We start from the raw sequence: 15910 nt of genomic DNA, 5'->3' as shown, positions 1-15910 counted from the left end.
GAACATGAGAACAAGCCTGAAAGAATGAAGTGCCTTAGCATTTCTGTGGGCTGAGTTTTTCAGTATAAGCAGTTGCAAAACAGCTGTTTATCTGGTCTGTGCCAGTTTCTTCTGAGCATGACGTGTGGAAACCAGTTTTGCCTGCGGTAAAGCTTTGAATACTTCAGATATGCTTGAGTCTTTATCTCAAGTTTAGCTTTTACTAAGGAGGGATGACAGGCTTTGCATAGCAAGCACCACCATGAAGGAACCCGAGATGTTTTACGTATCTGCAATGTAAGTGATACACAGCACTGGATATCGAGATCCCTCATGAGCTCAAAGTAACCTTTTGGGTCGACGATAGCAGTTTAATTGCTCGTGCTTCGCCTTTTCCAGGTGAAACTGGAGGAACCTGGATCAGTATCAATTAACTGCTTAGTCAGTGGTTGGCTAGGATGCTGGGTACTGTGAGCTCTGCACTGAGCTGTAATCCATGCCACTGATTTACTGAGCACATGCTTAGAGATCTCTGTATCTGCTGCTTTGCCTACTTGCATTTAGCAGGGGCACACCGTAAGTTTTCACACCCTGTCCTCTGCCACGCATTATGCTTGACACGAGCATCACTGAGGCAATGAATGTTGCCTATTATTCTGTAACTTAACTGCCTTTTACCCTCTGACCTGATATTTCTGCTCTTCTCAGTGGCAACGGTGTGTTTGCTCCAGATCTTATTTTGAATTGCATTAAAACAAGAAAAATAAGCTTGGGACACACACAAAAATCCATGAAGAAAGCCAGATAACAATTTATTTGGTCTGTTTTTTGTAAGGAAAAAGCTACTTGTCTTTATATTTAAAATTAAGTACTGCCCTCTCCTTGCAGAAGGACCAGTTCCTGCCAGTACTGGGCACTGTAAGTGTTTTTACTGACAATTTGTGTATGCCAAGAAGAGAAAGAGTTTGAATAGCAATTCATTCATCTTCTGGACTCAGAGGGATGCAGGATTCATGTACTCAAAGTCCATAGGTCCTTTTCATTCCTGTTTTGGAGAGTCTACACAGTGCAGCTTACAGCAATGAAAGCTGTTTGTAGCCCTACTGGAAGAGACAGTTTCTAAGGAAGCCAAAGCAAGAGGGGTTTGGCGAAGCTAAAAGAGCAAAGACTAAAATTCTTCCATTGATACTCCTTAGAGTTTACTAACTCTTACAAATATTTACATTATATTAAGCTGGATATACTCACTTAAACATTGTGTTTATATTTCTGTGCAAGCTGCTGGATCTGTGTGGTTGGAGTAATATTTCTGAAGCCCTCGATATTAATGTGTAGCTTTCCACTTTATTAAAAGTGTAAAGTAGTAAGGGGTGATGCTTCAAAACTCACATTGCACACGGGATGTTTCATGGAAGTCACTGTATAGTTCATTTTAAAGTTGACTTTGAAAGGTTTTTTGAATAGCTGATGAAGGTAAGATTTCAAGTCCTCTGAGGAGGAATCTGAAGGTTGAAGCTAACATTTTGTTACTGGCAGTATCTCTGGCTCATGAGGAAATGGCTCGTTCAAAGAGTTGTCTGTAATCCCACTGGTTTCTTTCCTTGCAGACCTTAAACAGCACACATTCAAGGAGTATAAAGGGCAGCAACATGACGTACTCTGAGTTTGAACTGTCCTACTTCCTGGAAGCAGCTCTACAGAGTGCCTACGTGACTCATTTAAAGAAGGGGTAGGTGGATGCAGATGTTAATAAAAATAGATAGTACTGCATGTTTTGTCTCAGAACAGATGAAAGCTTCGTTCTTCATATGTTCTGTTGTGACTTTTTTTTTCTGCTGCTGGCTCGCTTCAGGTTTTCTTTGTGGTCTCCCTTCCCCACACCCTATCCTAATTCTCAGTTTTCCGGACCCACAAGTAGGGTGGAGTAGAACAGTTTTGTTGTCTTGACTCAGCTTTGCTCCCTGTGGAGATGAGGGGAGTCTGACCATAGAGAGTGAGTGGAATTTAAACACTGCTGAGTTTTTTTTAAATGCTCAGCCACAAGACCTGGTTTAGAGCTCAGTCAAGTCTTAAGGGTTGTTTCTTTTATTTATTTTTTTAAGGTCTTAATGTCCTGATCAAAACCCCAATTCTGTGTGGTTTTACCAGAGACAGTGCCCACCCTCCAAAGCTGTAGATGAGGGCATGGTGACCCTAAAACAGGCAGTATCTTCAAACTCCATTTACTTGATGGGAGGATTGCCATGTGGGGACAATCTGTTCACCACTTGTAAACAATACTTGTAAGAGTTCTTCCTTCCCTGCTCCTGTGTTTGTAGCATATTATCGCATTTGTTTTTAAGGAATCGCATACTGAATTTCTCACTGCTCTGTGTAGTATCACTGGTCAAACTTCTTTAAACTTCCTTAAGCAAACCACCTTTTCAAAGTATTTCATCTTGGTTGTGTTTTTTTTTTTTTACCTTCACTCCTAAAGAAATTTTATCTCCTTTTCTTCACTCTGAAGGAAGAGTGGAATGGAGAAGGAAGGGGAAAATAAAAAATATGTGAAGAAGGAAGAGAAAGAAAACTAGGGAGGGAAATAGCAAAAAAAAAAAAAAAAAAAAAAAAAACAGCTTCGATTCTTCTGTAGGAAAAAAAAAAAGATACCTCTTGTCTCTGTTTGAGGAAGGACAGTTTCTGTTCAGGTTTTTCTTACATTTTTTCCCCCAATAACTATTTAAATGCAGCTGTGATATGAATATCCTATACTATGAGTATCCTTGGTGTTCTACATTGTTTCATGTGAAGTCAGGGTTAAAAACCTGCATGTACAGTGAAGTTGTACTTGCAAGCATGTCCATGGTAGGTGCCTTCAGGTAAGTCTTCTTTAACCCAAAGGCTTTATTCACAAGCCCAGATGTCATGGAATGACCCATGTAGTCAACTGAGTATGAGTCTATGTGTAAAGAAGTACGAGGTTATAAGTATAAGGCATAGTCTTAGCATCATCTCAGTAATCTGGGAGAGGTACGTGGTTTTCCCATGTGAGGTGGTGGTTGTCCAGCTGTAGCACAAAGAGTAGGCTTTATTAGTCCTTTACTGGTTTGGTGGCGAACAAAAGCTCAGGTCTTGCCAGTAAGCTCATTAACTATGTAATAAAATAAAATCTCATTTAGAACATATGGCACTGATGTCCTCTAGGCACCTTTTGAATAACGAACTCACTCATGTTCCTTTTATTCAGCAGCATTTTAAATTCAGTATTCATCAGTTCAGTATATCTAGTGGGTTGTTTCAGCTGTTACTGGGAGCCCTACTTGCTCCCTTCCCACGTTATTTTAATGATAGCCTTTAAAAAAAACAAACTACTAGAAAACATTTTGGAAACAAAATACGTGTGTGAATCAAGAACTGCTTTGATTATAAGCTGAATTGCTGCACGAGCAGCAAAATGTTCTCTGTGGCTGTCTCCTGATGGAAGAACAGCCTCGGAGCTGGTTTGGCTGTGGCAGGAACAAAGCTCCATTTGCTTTGCACTTCGTCAGTGCAAATCAGAGGCAAGATCCAGTGAAATTAAAGGGCCAATGGGAAAATAAGACAAACAGGAATCCCCAGATTGTTTCTGTACCTTCTGCTTGTGTTAGTGTGCATTTTCTGCCACGAGAGGGCATAAGCAGCATTGGGATGTATTAAGGAAGGGGGGTTGGGTGAGGGGAGAAGGTTTTTCCTGTATGTAATGAATCTCTCCACCCAATATCCAGAGGCTCAAAGAAACGTTGTTGGTTTCAGCTTGTCCAGGTAGGAAATAGGCCTTTGATCTCCCAGGCTGATGGGGGAGAGGTCCTAGGAAAGGAGGTCCTTTCCCAGTGGCGCTTGTGTAGAGAATGAATAGCAAATGCTTTATTTCCTTTAGGAGGGCTGATGTCTCCTTGGGCAGGTGAGCTAAGAGATGGGAGAGGTGTTGTCCTGCTTGTGTTTGTTCCTGCTGCCAACATCCTGGAGTATGATCAGGGATGCCCTTCCCTCTTGTAGTGTGTGGTGGTGGAAAGAAGGCACCTCCCTCGCTCATGCGCACCCCTACAAAGCAAAGGTGCGTGCTGTAAGGACCAGCAAGTCCTGCAGCTGTGCCAGCCTCGATGCTGTTAAGAGATATTTACTTAAACAACACTGCATTGTTGAAAGCACACTTCTGCAGTTTGCCCTCCTGCATCCCAAGGAAGCTTCCTTCTGTTTGTCCGGCGTTGGTGCTGTGGATACAGAAGACAGGCAGGCAGACGTTGTACTGTAGGATGCAGCCTGTTGCCTTTCATGTTAGCGTTTGCTTCTGATTTTCTGAGTGACTTCTCTGTGAAGGTTAGGCTCATCCTTGACTGCCTTTAGTTCGTATTGAATGGGTATTATTATTTTATAGTGCTGTAGGGGCTTGGTCTAAATGCTCTTATTTGCTTAGAGCAAATAGGCTTCACCTGTGCAGGATAATGGTTATTTCTATGCTGCTCTTTTAATGACATTTGAAGTTTGTGTGGAGTAGCAAAGGCAAAATAAATAAAAATGTCAGGGCTTTCCAGAGGATGCTGTTGGTTTTGGAAGCTCTAGACGCTTCTGAAGAAAAAGATTTTCTGAAAAAATAAGCATTAAACACTCAGTAAAAATCTGATTTCCTTATGAGCCTTCAAGTCAGGGACCTGAATTACTTCAGAAAACCCTGATGAAATTGCCTACGAGGGCAAGCTTACACAGTTCTTTTCTTCCTTCCTCCTGTCATATTTTTTTAGCGCTCTCAGTTCCCTTTTTGAAATTTTATAGGCTTCTGTTGAAAGGCACTTTGAAAGAGGAACTTCATGTATGTGTTATTTTTACAGTGGAATCTAATCTAGAAAGGTAGGACAGTCTCTGCCAGAATACTAATCTTTTCTGAGGAATTTATATGGGCTTGCTTGCCCTTCATCCCCTCCTCAGTCCTCCCAGTCTAGCACCTAGTAAAGGTAGTTATTAATTTTGAGTCTTCCTGTCTACTGGATGAAACTAGATAAATGCTAACCTTTTATTGTTGTTTTGGTGGTCTTTTTTTTGGTCATACTTACTAGGGTGCCACTGGGAAAATGTTGTGTTCTTTGTTGTAGTTACTCATCTTGCATCTTTCATAAGAATCCAGGGTTGTTGTCTGTGGGTGCTTTTTATGCCTCTGCATGAACCGCTGTTGAAGGAGAGAGTATGAATTTTTAGAAACCTGTGAGAGATGCAAAAGGAGCTGTGCAGAGGCAACGGTGTTGCTGCTGTTTGTGTGCTTTTCCCCAGAGAGTTGGCTCTGCAAATTGCCATGCGGTCATCCGAAGATGATCTCTTCCACCTGTTAGTGCCTAGGTTTTTACAGTTAATGAGTGGGGATGAGAACACGATCTTCTGATGCTTACTTTTGGGTCCTCTTTGGCTTAGTATCTGTATTTCTTTCCCATCAATTTGCACAGAAAACAGTGTATTTCTTAATGGTCTTATCTTAAAATTTTGTGTAGTAGTAGTCAAACAATATGACATAAATGTGGTGTGACTAATTAGTAGTTTGGTAATTAATTACCCTTTATAAAGGGGGTACGTGGGGGGGGGGGGAAAAAAGTATTTTCATGCCAAGCTGGACTGAGCCACTCATGATGCTGTCTGTCACAGTTTGTACTCATGATTTTCTGTTCCTCTATATTAAATTAAATGTAATTGAATCCTAAACCACATTTCATCATGGCTTTTAAAATACTTCTCTTGCTACCTTTGTGGTTAAAACCAAGGCAGTTCATTTAATGACCACGTGCTTTTTTCTTCCTGTTCCTCCTCACTTCTTTCTCTGGCATCTCAGCAGTGCAGCAGGGGCCTATGGGGTCTTTCAGCTCATGTAATTTCCACGACCTAATGTTCGCTTCTGATGCCCTGACTTGAGCCACAAGTACCTTGGATTTCCAGGTAGTCTTCTGTCCCAGTCTCGGGGGAGCTCAGAATTGCTTAATTCCTGATCTAGACAAGATCAAACGGATTCACCGTGGATTGCCAAGGGTTTTGTGTTTACATCCTCATCTGCTTATCGACACACACTTATTTCTGTTCAAAGACCTGCTTTTATTTTTGCTTTCTTCAGGTTCTATTTTCAGAAACCTCATCAACTGCACATTTAATATATGAAGGGCATCTGTTAATGTGGAACAGTAAGTCCATTGTAATCATGAGTAGCATTCATACGCTCAAAATGAAGTGTGTGTGTGCTCTTTGGCCTTCCAGTGCCTTGGAGCACTGAGTGGAAAGGCAAACTCCTGCAGCGGGGTGTGTTTGCCAGCTGCTGGCAGGTGTACTGTCTCCTGTGACAGCTCAATAATGTTCAATAACGTTCAAAACATACGGGCTGCCAAAGCAAATCCTCGGTCCTGTGGAACTGGTATTGCTGTCAGATGCTTTGCATGTTTCCGACTTAAGAGCTCAGGGCCTGGAGCGAGTGCCCTCTGGGAGAGCCTGAGCACACAAGAGCCTGTCAGGGAGGCGCTGGGTGCTCCTCCTGCCTGCCTTCTGCTGAAGGTGGTCTAGGTGTTTGTCCTGTGATTCGTGTTCAACCCTGACTACTTGCAGAAGGGCAGCAGCTTGCTGTTGATTCTTCCGTTCACCTCAGTGGTTCATAATCCTTCCTTTTCCTCTCCCCGTCCTTCTGGAGCACAGTGGTTCTCCTATGAAGTGTTGACTTGGTTTATGGCCTTGTCTAAAAAGCAAAACTGAAATGGTTCTCCAGTGTCCTGGGAAGAAAATGGTCTTTTTTAGCACATTCTCGAGGTTTGTTTGTTTGTTTTTTTGTCTCTAAGTATATGCCAAATGTGGCATTAACTGGCTTTGCAAATAGCCACTGATCTTTCTGTTGCTAGTGAATGGATCCATTGTCACTTGGAGAAAAAAAAATACTGTTATCATAACAAGAAATCGGAACGTGCATTTCTGAAAATGTTGTGGAGCTGTTGTACAGCACAATTCTTCTTCCCAGCCTCTTAGGGAGCCCAAGGAAGTACAGGACGTGCCAGCACTCATTAAGTAACTGAGGGGAGGCACTGGGCAGATGCTCTTTGTTCAGTTGGGGGAATTGCTTGTTTTGGAGTATTTGGCAATAAACAGTCTGTGAATAGTTCTGTTGGCTTTGGTGTGACTACTCATGTGTGTAAATACCACCATGTGCCTAATTGCTTTCCTCAGCTTAAGGTCCAGAACTGCATACCTGTGTGTATATTCTTTTCTAAACCCACAAAAGTGCACCAGGTGTCTTGGCCATGTAAGTGAAGTGCTTGCTGAAGTGTTAAAGTCCAGCTTAGAAAAATTCCCTCAAGAATTTTTTCCTGGGTAAATTATGAGTGCGTCTTTTAACTAGGAGAAAGTGGAAGGGGAAAAAAAAAAAAGCATCGGACTTTCTCCAGAGGAGTGGATCACCAGTGTCTTTTTTATCTTGCTGTACTTGAATGCTTGTCTGTAGGTTACCACCAGTCAGGCAATGATGAGAATTCTCTACTCCAAGTTTAGAGTTTTGAGATGAGTCTTGGTTGGAATAAAGACTGTACATCTGCATCGTGACTTGTAATTCTTTGGGTAGCTTCCACCTTTGATGGAAGTGAGCTAGACTATTCTGGAGTTACTGTGGTGTTAGGGCTTTGTTCTTAACCTGGAAGAGCCTTACAAGCTGCCAGTGTGCTAACTAGTATGTCTAGTGTATAACCACTCCTCTCTCCATCTCTTGTAGTGCTCAGACACAGGGTTAAGATACCGTTTGGCAACTAGACTGCTTTAATTGCTCATCGTGTACACAGAATGTGATTTATTTCCTTCAGCCTAACCCACTTTCATTGTAGGTTACGCTGTGCTTGCAGACAGTTCCTGCAACTTTAGGTGCCCAATTGTAAACTGTTTCAACCCCTGTAATTTCATCATGTGTTTGGACCGTCAGACCCCAGGCATTTAAGTACCACCTAAAAGGAATTGTCACGTAAAAGCACCCCGTCAGCTCACTATAATTCAAACCAGTGCAGTCTGTGTGTATGAAGGGGAGATGTGGATGCTTTTAAGAAGAAGCATCTGCTTTATAAATATGAACTATGAAAAGCTTCCAAATGTCCCCTCTGTTCCTCAAATGTGAATGTGATCTTCTCCTAGGAAGCCATCTGGAGTAGGCATGCTACAGTCGCTGCCTCTCTCGGTGCCATTGTCCTGTCTGCCTCGGAGTGACTCGTCTCGCTTCTGCACGCTCAGTGGTGGTTTTGTTGGCTTGCTCGAATGCCAAGTCTGTTGCCCAGCTTTGGTGCACCATGAAAATATTTCCTGTCTAATGTGCTCGTTTTCTTTTGCTTTTTTTTTAATGATTTTTTTTTTCCTGCTCTCCCCTTAGCAATATTGTGAAAGGAATGAGGAGCCTGCGAGAAATACTACGGACTGTGGAAACGAAAGCTACTCAGACCTTCAAAATGGTAAGGGGAGTGAGTGGGAGCTGGGAAGGTGGGGGTCATCTGCTGTGATGGATTTCTCTCTGTTCCTTAACCATGGCGTTTGGACAAATTTTTCCTCGGTTGATTGCTTGTTGTTGTGTTTGTTTTTTTAATACTTCTGGGAGCGATGTGTCTAGTGATGCACTTAATTCAGAGAGCTATCCAGTTGAAACCTCTGAGCCTTCAGCTCTGGGCATATGGGATACTTTTATCTATTTTTTTTTCAGTGCATTTTCTAACTCTGGTATAAATGGAGATGTGTGGAGTTTGATAGTGCTGTCCCAGGTGATAATGCCTTGCTTTCTTGCTTGCTTTTCAGTGTGTCCATGTGTACCTCTTCACTTTTGCATGTAGCAACATAAAGTACTTCTGGTGCTTGCAACAAACAGGGCTTTTTTTAGGTTCAAGTGCTTCAGTGTTCGTGTAAAACTCTTTTCAATACAGTGTAGCACAGAGTGATTTTTCTTTTGTATTTGCATTCTGCTTCCTGTTCTGAGTGCTTCTGGTAAAGAAATCATGGAGAAACTTATTTGTGTCTCTTTAACTGTGTAGTTTAACTTAGATGGTCCTTCCTTACCTCCACTTGAAGAGATCTTGTCCTGAGGTTACTCAGGATGTGACAAGATCAACAGCAAGGAGAAGAGTAGTCTTGAGAACATGAATGAAAACTCTGCAGCCTGAAAAGTGTTGACACAGATCTGAACTAAATATGAAACAAGTTTAGCTATCTTTGTGTTTTGTGTAATTCCAGAGAAGTTTGAAGAAGAGGTGGGCATGGTTTTGCTTAGCATTTTGAAGATGGAGAGTGCTGGGTTCCAATGGATGGACTGATCTGTGTCTCTATTTCATATGCAAATGCAGAAATACAATGAAAGCATGAGCAGAAGGGGCAACCTGGGTAAATTTTTTGCCTAGGTTTCTCACATTTATATGTTTTGGAACTTCTGTTCTTGAAATGAATCTTCTTGTTGTCCAGGGATCAGCTATACCTAGTGGAGAATACACATGCACATGGAATAACGTGCAGGGAATTAGAAGAGGTGACTTAAATAATTGTCGCACTCAGATGGTCATATCCTTTCCCAGATTGAGATCAGGACTCAGGGGATTTTCTTGCTCATCTGTTTTATCGTTCTGCTGAAATGAGTGTAACCATCTGCTGTTCCTGTACCATGGCAGAATGTGGCACTTGAATGCTCCTGTCCCTACGCAGCTGGGGAGAGCTATCCAACACCCCTGGGGGGTTTACTCCTAAGGGGAAACTTGAAGGTGTTCCTCCAGTAGTTTTTACTGGGACTTCTATTTTACTGGAAGTTGTGTTTTCATTTTCTTTATTTTTAAAGAGCTGTCAAGAGGGCAAAGGGAGGAACGTGCTTAATTAAACAAGTTTTTCAAGCATGAAAGTGAAACACGCAATTTTCTTCTTCCTAATTTGTGGGATCGCAGTGTTCTCCAAGCATAATGATGCTTTTTTTAGCCAAAGGCAGTAATAACATAAATCACAGTCTTGGCCTGTTCTGGTTTGTTTGGTCTTATTCAAAACAAGAGTGAAGCTAATTTACACAGCTACTGTACTGTATGTTAAAATCGAAGGCATTGCAAGTGTTTGGTTCTTGCTTTTTGAAAGGCTTATCACAAACTGTACTCCTACTTTTGTGTGAAACAGTAAAGATTTTTCTGTTGCTGGCATAATATTCTTCCCTCCCCTCTAAAGCTGTAGGAAAAAAATATAGAGTTGGCTCCTTAGGGTAAAACTGACTAAATAATTACACACCGAGATGGTAAAATGATACTGGCTAATGTCACGGTGCCCTAGGCCATTTTGCTCATGGTTAGTTGCTATAAAAAGCATAGGAAAGCATCGTTAGATACAGAAGGCTTTTTGTAACTTGTCACTAGAAGCACTGGGAAGGTCTTGGGGTTTCCAGGGGGTTGTATGTGACAATATTTCTTTGAGGCATTGCCATACATTCAAATCAGCTTGCCGTTTGCTAGGTGTAGCTATGAAACCTCCCTTTCTGGTGCTGAAGAAGCAGAGAGAGCACACACACACTAGTGTGGCTGCATTTTAGGCTAACTCAGTGACTTTGTGTGTGCTCAGGTAGGTGACAATAAAGAATCTTGTATTAAAAGAGGTTATTGTTCTGCATCCGATGACCTGAATTTTCTTTAACCTCAGTGTGATTTGTGTGGTCCTACAGATGTCACACATCAAGTGTCAGTGGTTCAGTTTATCAATTGTACCTACCCTGGTATTTAAGAGAGTGCCTCTTGGCAGCCTCGTACCTTATCATAACGCATGAATCGCACATAAAATCCATATGCAGTAGTCAAAGAAGTTCAAAAATATTTGCAGGCAGTAGGACAGAGGGGCTGAAGCTTCATTCTGCCTCTGTGCTGTGCTATGTTTGTTCTGCAGCGTAGAGTAGTGCGCTGCTGAGAATTCCCAGCAGATAGCCTCTGCTTTGATTTCCCTCTGCTTGTTTGCATGTTGCTCTGTTTACAATGCAAAAAGCTAGAGACTTATTATGTGAGTCTAAACAGAGACAAATGCCAAGGGTAGCTTTGCAAAATCAACTTAGCTTGGTGTCTTTTGGGCCCAGCTTGCAAGCTATGGATAGGAACTGGAAAGCTTAAGGGCACTCAATAGTCAGAAAGGGCATGTGATGTTGTTTCAACATAAAATTCTAACCCTCTTCTCTCTTTCCTCTATTATTTATTATAACAACAACAACAAAAAACACAGAAGTAATACAGAGAAGTTGTAAAAAGCTGTGGTTGGAGACACATTAACAGCTACAGGGCTGTGCTTTTAAACCTGAGGCAGAAGTCATCTCTGGGCTGTGACTTGCATCCAAAGTTTTGAGGCTGAGAAAGCAGTGGAGTGTCGTCATACTCTGAAATAGAAACACTTGTGAGATTGTCTCAAAAGTCCAGGTGACAATCAGCTGGCTTCATTCACTAATGTGTCCCTTCCTGTCAGGCTGTTTTTTAACTATTGCATTGCAGCAAGACCATGTAAATGCAGAAGGGTGGGCTTTTTGGAGGAGAGAAGCAACAGCCACTGTGGCAGACTTTGTAGCAGCAGCTTTAGCTACTCTGAAAAGAGGCACTATAATGTATATTTGTATCAGGATGTCTGCTTCCCAAGGTGAGACGTAGGGAGGGATATTTTGTGTGTCTGCGTGTGTTTGAGAAGGCTTCACTGATGCATCTTTCTCCGTACTGTTCACTGATCTCTAGACCGCAGCCAAGCAGCTAGCCCAAGTACTTCTCCACTCCTTAAGCGAAGACTGTTACTGGAGCCCTTTATCTGATCCTCTTCCTGAGTTGATGAACAAGGAAGATCAGTCTTACGTTAGCAATCTTCTTTGTCGGAAGCCCGAGCTATACACAGAAGAGAAGTAAGCGTTCTTTTTTTATTTTGGGTTATTGACAGAAGGAAGGAGAGTGTTTGAATGCTCTTCAGTACTGCTAATTATGTCACTGATTGATGTGCTAGTTTTGTGTGTTCTTGGTTTTGACTTCTCATCAAAAGGCCTGCTGGGAAGAATAAAGCATTAAACCTTGAGTGTTTTGATGTTTTTTCCCCCCAGGAAGGAAGAAAATCCAACCAAATAGCTGTCTTTGCTATGAAATAGAAATAATCTATTTATAGTTCAGAATAGCTCATCGAGGATATGTTTCAGAGCTTTTAATTGTGTGAACCTGAAAAAGCAGGTATTACCTAGCGAATGAATTATGTATGAGATGTTTCAAGTTACTGCTCTTCTTGTGAAATGAGAAAGAGAGGCGGATAGGATAATTCTTGACCTTCCTCAGAAAATTGTGTTCTGTCTTTCAGCGTTTACTGCCCTCGGGACAACGTAGAAGAAGCTCTTCTTCTCCTCTTAATCAGTGAATCCATGGTAAGCCAAAAATGAGTTTGTAATATTAACAGCAAAAAAGGAATGTTTCCACGTCGAGTCCTCTGGTTGGTTTTGTTTACTGACTCTTCCCTACATAAGCAAAGATTCTTTTCATGAACAGGAAATGCTATTTCTTTCTCTTGGTGACAGCACTTTTATTAGGTGGAACTTCAGTGAAAGATTTGGGGAATTGTTAAAAGGAAATACCTGCATTCACCATAGCTGCGTGCAGTTTCTGACATCGAGGTACATTGCCAGAAGGCAGATGTTTCCATTCAGATCATCTGTGTGGATTTATGGATCAAGAATGAGAGGAACTGGGAGCCTTGGGTAAATCCACATGTGATGGAGCCTGCCGTTTGGCATTTGCAAGATAGAACAACCTGCTTATGTATCTTAGTCTGTAGGGGTAGTGCTTTAGCTGCTTCCGTCCTGAGTGGTCTTTGGCAGTGTCTGGTGCTCATGGTTCAGGTGTTTGTGTCACTTGTAGATGTGACATCCATAATGAAATACACGGGAATTGTTAGATTTATTTATACCATCAGTGTTGGTGGGGAAAAACAACTGTATGGAAAACTGCAAGGTAACATTTAATCATGTCCATGTTCGGAGAAGATGCAAACTGAGAAAATCAGTAAGGAGTGGTGTTTGTTTTTTTTTTTTTGTTGTTGTTTAAGCAGTGTAAAGAATGTTACTTTGCTTTAAATACTGGATGGTTGCTTGTCGCTTAAAGTGAGGTTTGGAAACCTCAGAGCTTCAGTGACACTCTTAGGAACTTTCAGACAGCTTTCAGATGAGGTGAAACGAAATACTATGGGAACTTTGGTTTGGTTTCTTGTCTTTCTTCAGTTTTTCTATGTCTTTCTTCAAGCTCAAGTCTCTCCCCTTTCTTGCAAAATTCTGAACACACCATCATAATATTGTTTGCTTTTAGAATATGGGGCAAAAATTAGGAGGTAGAACCACTGCAAAATACTGAAATGACTTAAAATATTACGTGAGCAGTAAAACACTAAAGACTTTTTGGTGATTTCTAATTTAAATCTCTGCAGTATATCTGTATTGTGTTTTCAAGGCCCTTTTGTAATTAGAACTGGAGCCTCCTGGAGCAGGAACTTGTAGTGTGATGAATGCAGATGTATCAGAAGACTTTGTGACAGCGTGGCTTGTCTGGGCTGATCCATGTGTGAGGAGGGATCTGGAGCAGCGGGAGTACTGACTGCTCCAGCATTCTCTGGGGCTGACCTCAGCTGAAAAGGCCTTACGGGACCTAGTCTTGTTCTGCTGAGGGGAATGAAAACTACCATTTTATCCAGGAGCATGAAAAATGGCAAACTGGTCCTGTAACTGTTGTGGATGAAGCAGTGTGAAAATGATACTGATAGGAGCTGTACTGCTGGGCTGACTTCAATATTAACTAAGTATGTGTGTGTTTGAGTGCTGTCTCTTATATAGAGGAACTATCTGGAGGTAGGTGCAAGGCATTTTGATCTGCTGTGCATAAAGTACTTAAATAAGCAGAGGTCCTGTAGTGGAGTTCTGCAGGAACCATAACAGACTCTATTTTTGGGGGAATGGAGCACCTGAGCCTTTGCTTTCCTCTCACGTTAGCAGTAGGCTTGCCATTTGCTTACTGTTTTAACAAAACTACAGGACAAGTGTATAGAAGTACAGCTGTGTATAGAAATACACTTAGCAGTGACAGGAACGTGCTTTCTGAGTGAGAGAACAGAAGGAGCGATCTGATTCTTATATCTGTTTGCAGTGCATAAATATTTACCTGCAGTTCTGCTGCTGTGTTATTAGGAAGAGGAAATTTTGCTTAATTTTTGATACAATGAGAGATCTATTACAGCTGTTTGTTGTAAGCCAGTGCATCTTCCCTTGTACGGGTTTGTTGTTCATTTGGAGATGTGTGGGTTGTTTTGCTGTTTTTTAAAATTTGCTGAGCCTTGTGGAACATAAGTTAACAAAAAGCAGATTTTCAGTTGCAGTCTCCCTCATGATGTGACGTTGGCTGGATAACACACTTTCCTTCTTGGAGAGAGTGTTGGTGGCAAGTAATAGTGATACGTTTCTGTAGGCCAGCAAGCAACATGGTTGGTGATCCCAGATATTGGCTGGGTTGGGTGCATCTTCAGTACTCTGATTAAGAACCCCGTAACTACCCCTCAACCACGATTAAGTTGACTTGTTTGGAGCTATCCAGAATCTGACACTTTGACTGCTCTGTCAGAGCAAAACTCACCAGAACAGTACTTTCCCTGTCTGATTTTTAAGGAGAAAAAAAAAAAAAGCAACCTTGCTGCTCTAATTCTTTTGCAGGACTGTAAAACCAAACAGCTGCTCTACCTGCCTGTTTCTGACTTCAGCCATTCCAAAATGAGCTGACATGGGTCAAAACTGGGGGGAGGAGGGTTTGGGGACAGGAGAATTGTCAGCACAAAGAGGGGACATAAAGACATGTCCTGGTCAAGAGTGTAGATATCAGAGAACCATAAATATGTGAGAAATTGGCTGAAGGGGATACAGGGCATGGTAAGTTGTTGTATTTTTTTTTTTTAGCAATACACATCTTGAACACCTTTTAATTCTCCTAGCCATACAAGGAGGGAGTAAATCATTGCTAGGCAGTTTGCTGCACCAGCTGAAATGCATTCTTCTATTCTTCTGCTTGTCTCACCTTCATAAGGTGTAGCTAACACCTACCTCACAAGGATCTGTGTGACTCCCCAGAAAAAAGTTACTAGTGCTACAGGACTCCTACCTGCAGGGGCTAAGGGGAAAAAAGAAACCACATGTAAGGTGTTGCGAGCCTCATCCTACATCCAGCAAACTTTCTCTGACTCCCAGTGGCGCAGGGTTCTGCCTCCAGATGCTGTCTGTGCTTTTTTTACCTCATTTCCTTTGCTTTTGAAGGGAGCAGCTTTGCATGTTCTGGTGGAACGAAATGGGAATATCTTCTAAATTGGTAATTAAGCATTCCTTCAGTATCTCACTCACCCTGCTTTGGAGCCTAAGTATATAAAAACCAAGCAGCATGGTAGACTTTGTCATAGCTTTGGAAATGCTTCTGTGGGTATATTAACACTTAGAGTAACAGCTCGTTTCCTTACGGCCCTCTCCTGAGCTGCCTCTTGTATTTGTTCTGTCCTTGTTGAAAATGGGAACCTGTCTTCCTAAGCGAAGGCATCTCTGCAGGCAATGAAGAGCACCCTGGCTGTGGGGTTTGGCAAGCTCTCGCCCGTGGTGCCAGTTGTTATTTAGCTACCATGGCTGGCTGTGGAGCTCTCGTGGAGGAGTGTAGTGAAACAAATCAGGCAGCCTGAAGATTACCGCAGGTGGGGCTGTCTTCTTCAGGGGGTTTGGAGGTTTTGGGGTGAAATTCTCCTTCCATACACACAGCCTGAGTTGCAGGATGGACAGGCTGGTCATAAGAAGAGAAAAATGTTCTCCCTCTCACCCAGGAGGAGGCCAGCTTGTGCCAGCCTTCACAAGCTCAGGCTGCAGTAGAACGATGTGTTCCTGTTGAGCACTGGAAAGATGGGC

At 42.1% G+C, this 15910-nt stretch overlaps 1 protein-coding gene across 2 annotated transcripts in view; it reads left to right on the top strand.

Annotated features, from left to right (window-relative positions):
- The window catches only part of TTC7A (tetratricopeptide repeat domain 7A), a 162769-nt gene that overhangs the window by 18832 nt on the left and 128027 nt on the right, over window positions 1–15910 (top strand). For both annotated transcript variants that reach the window (XM_068676639.1, XM_068676640.1), the window contains 4 exons: window positions 1587–1708; window positions 8357–8435; window positions 11697–11857; window positions 12298–12361. In XM_068676639.1, coding sequence (XP_068532740.1) covers window positions 1587–1708; window positions 8357–8435; window positions 11697–11857; window positions 12298–12361 — 426 coding nt within the window. The remainder of the gene's footprint in view (window positions 1–1586; window positions 1709–8356; window positions 8436–11696; window positions 11858–12297; window positions 12362–15910) is intronic.

The sequence above is a fragment of the Anas acuta genome, chromosome 3 (assembly GCF_963932015.1).
Source record: "Anas acuta chromosome 3, bAnaAcu1.1, whole genome shotgun sequence".
Taxonomy (NCBI): domain Eukaryota; kingdom Metazoa; phylum Chordata; class Aves; order Anseriformes; family Anatidae; genus Anas; species Anas acuta.
Note: the sequence above shows the minus strand (reverse complement) of the source record. Positions and strands in the feature narration are given on the sequence as shown.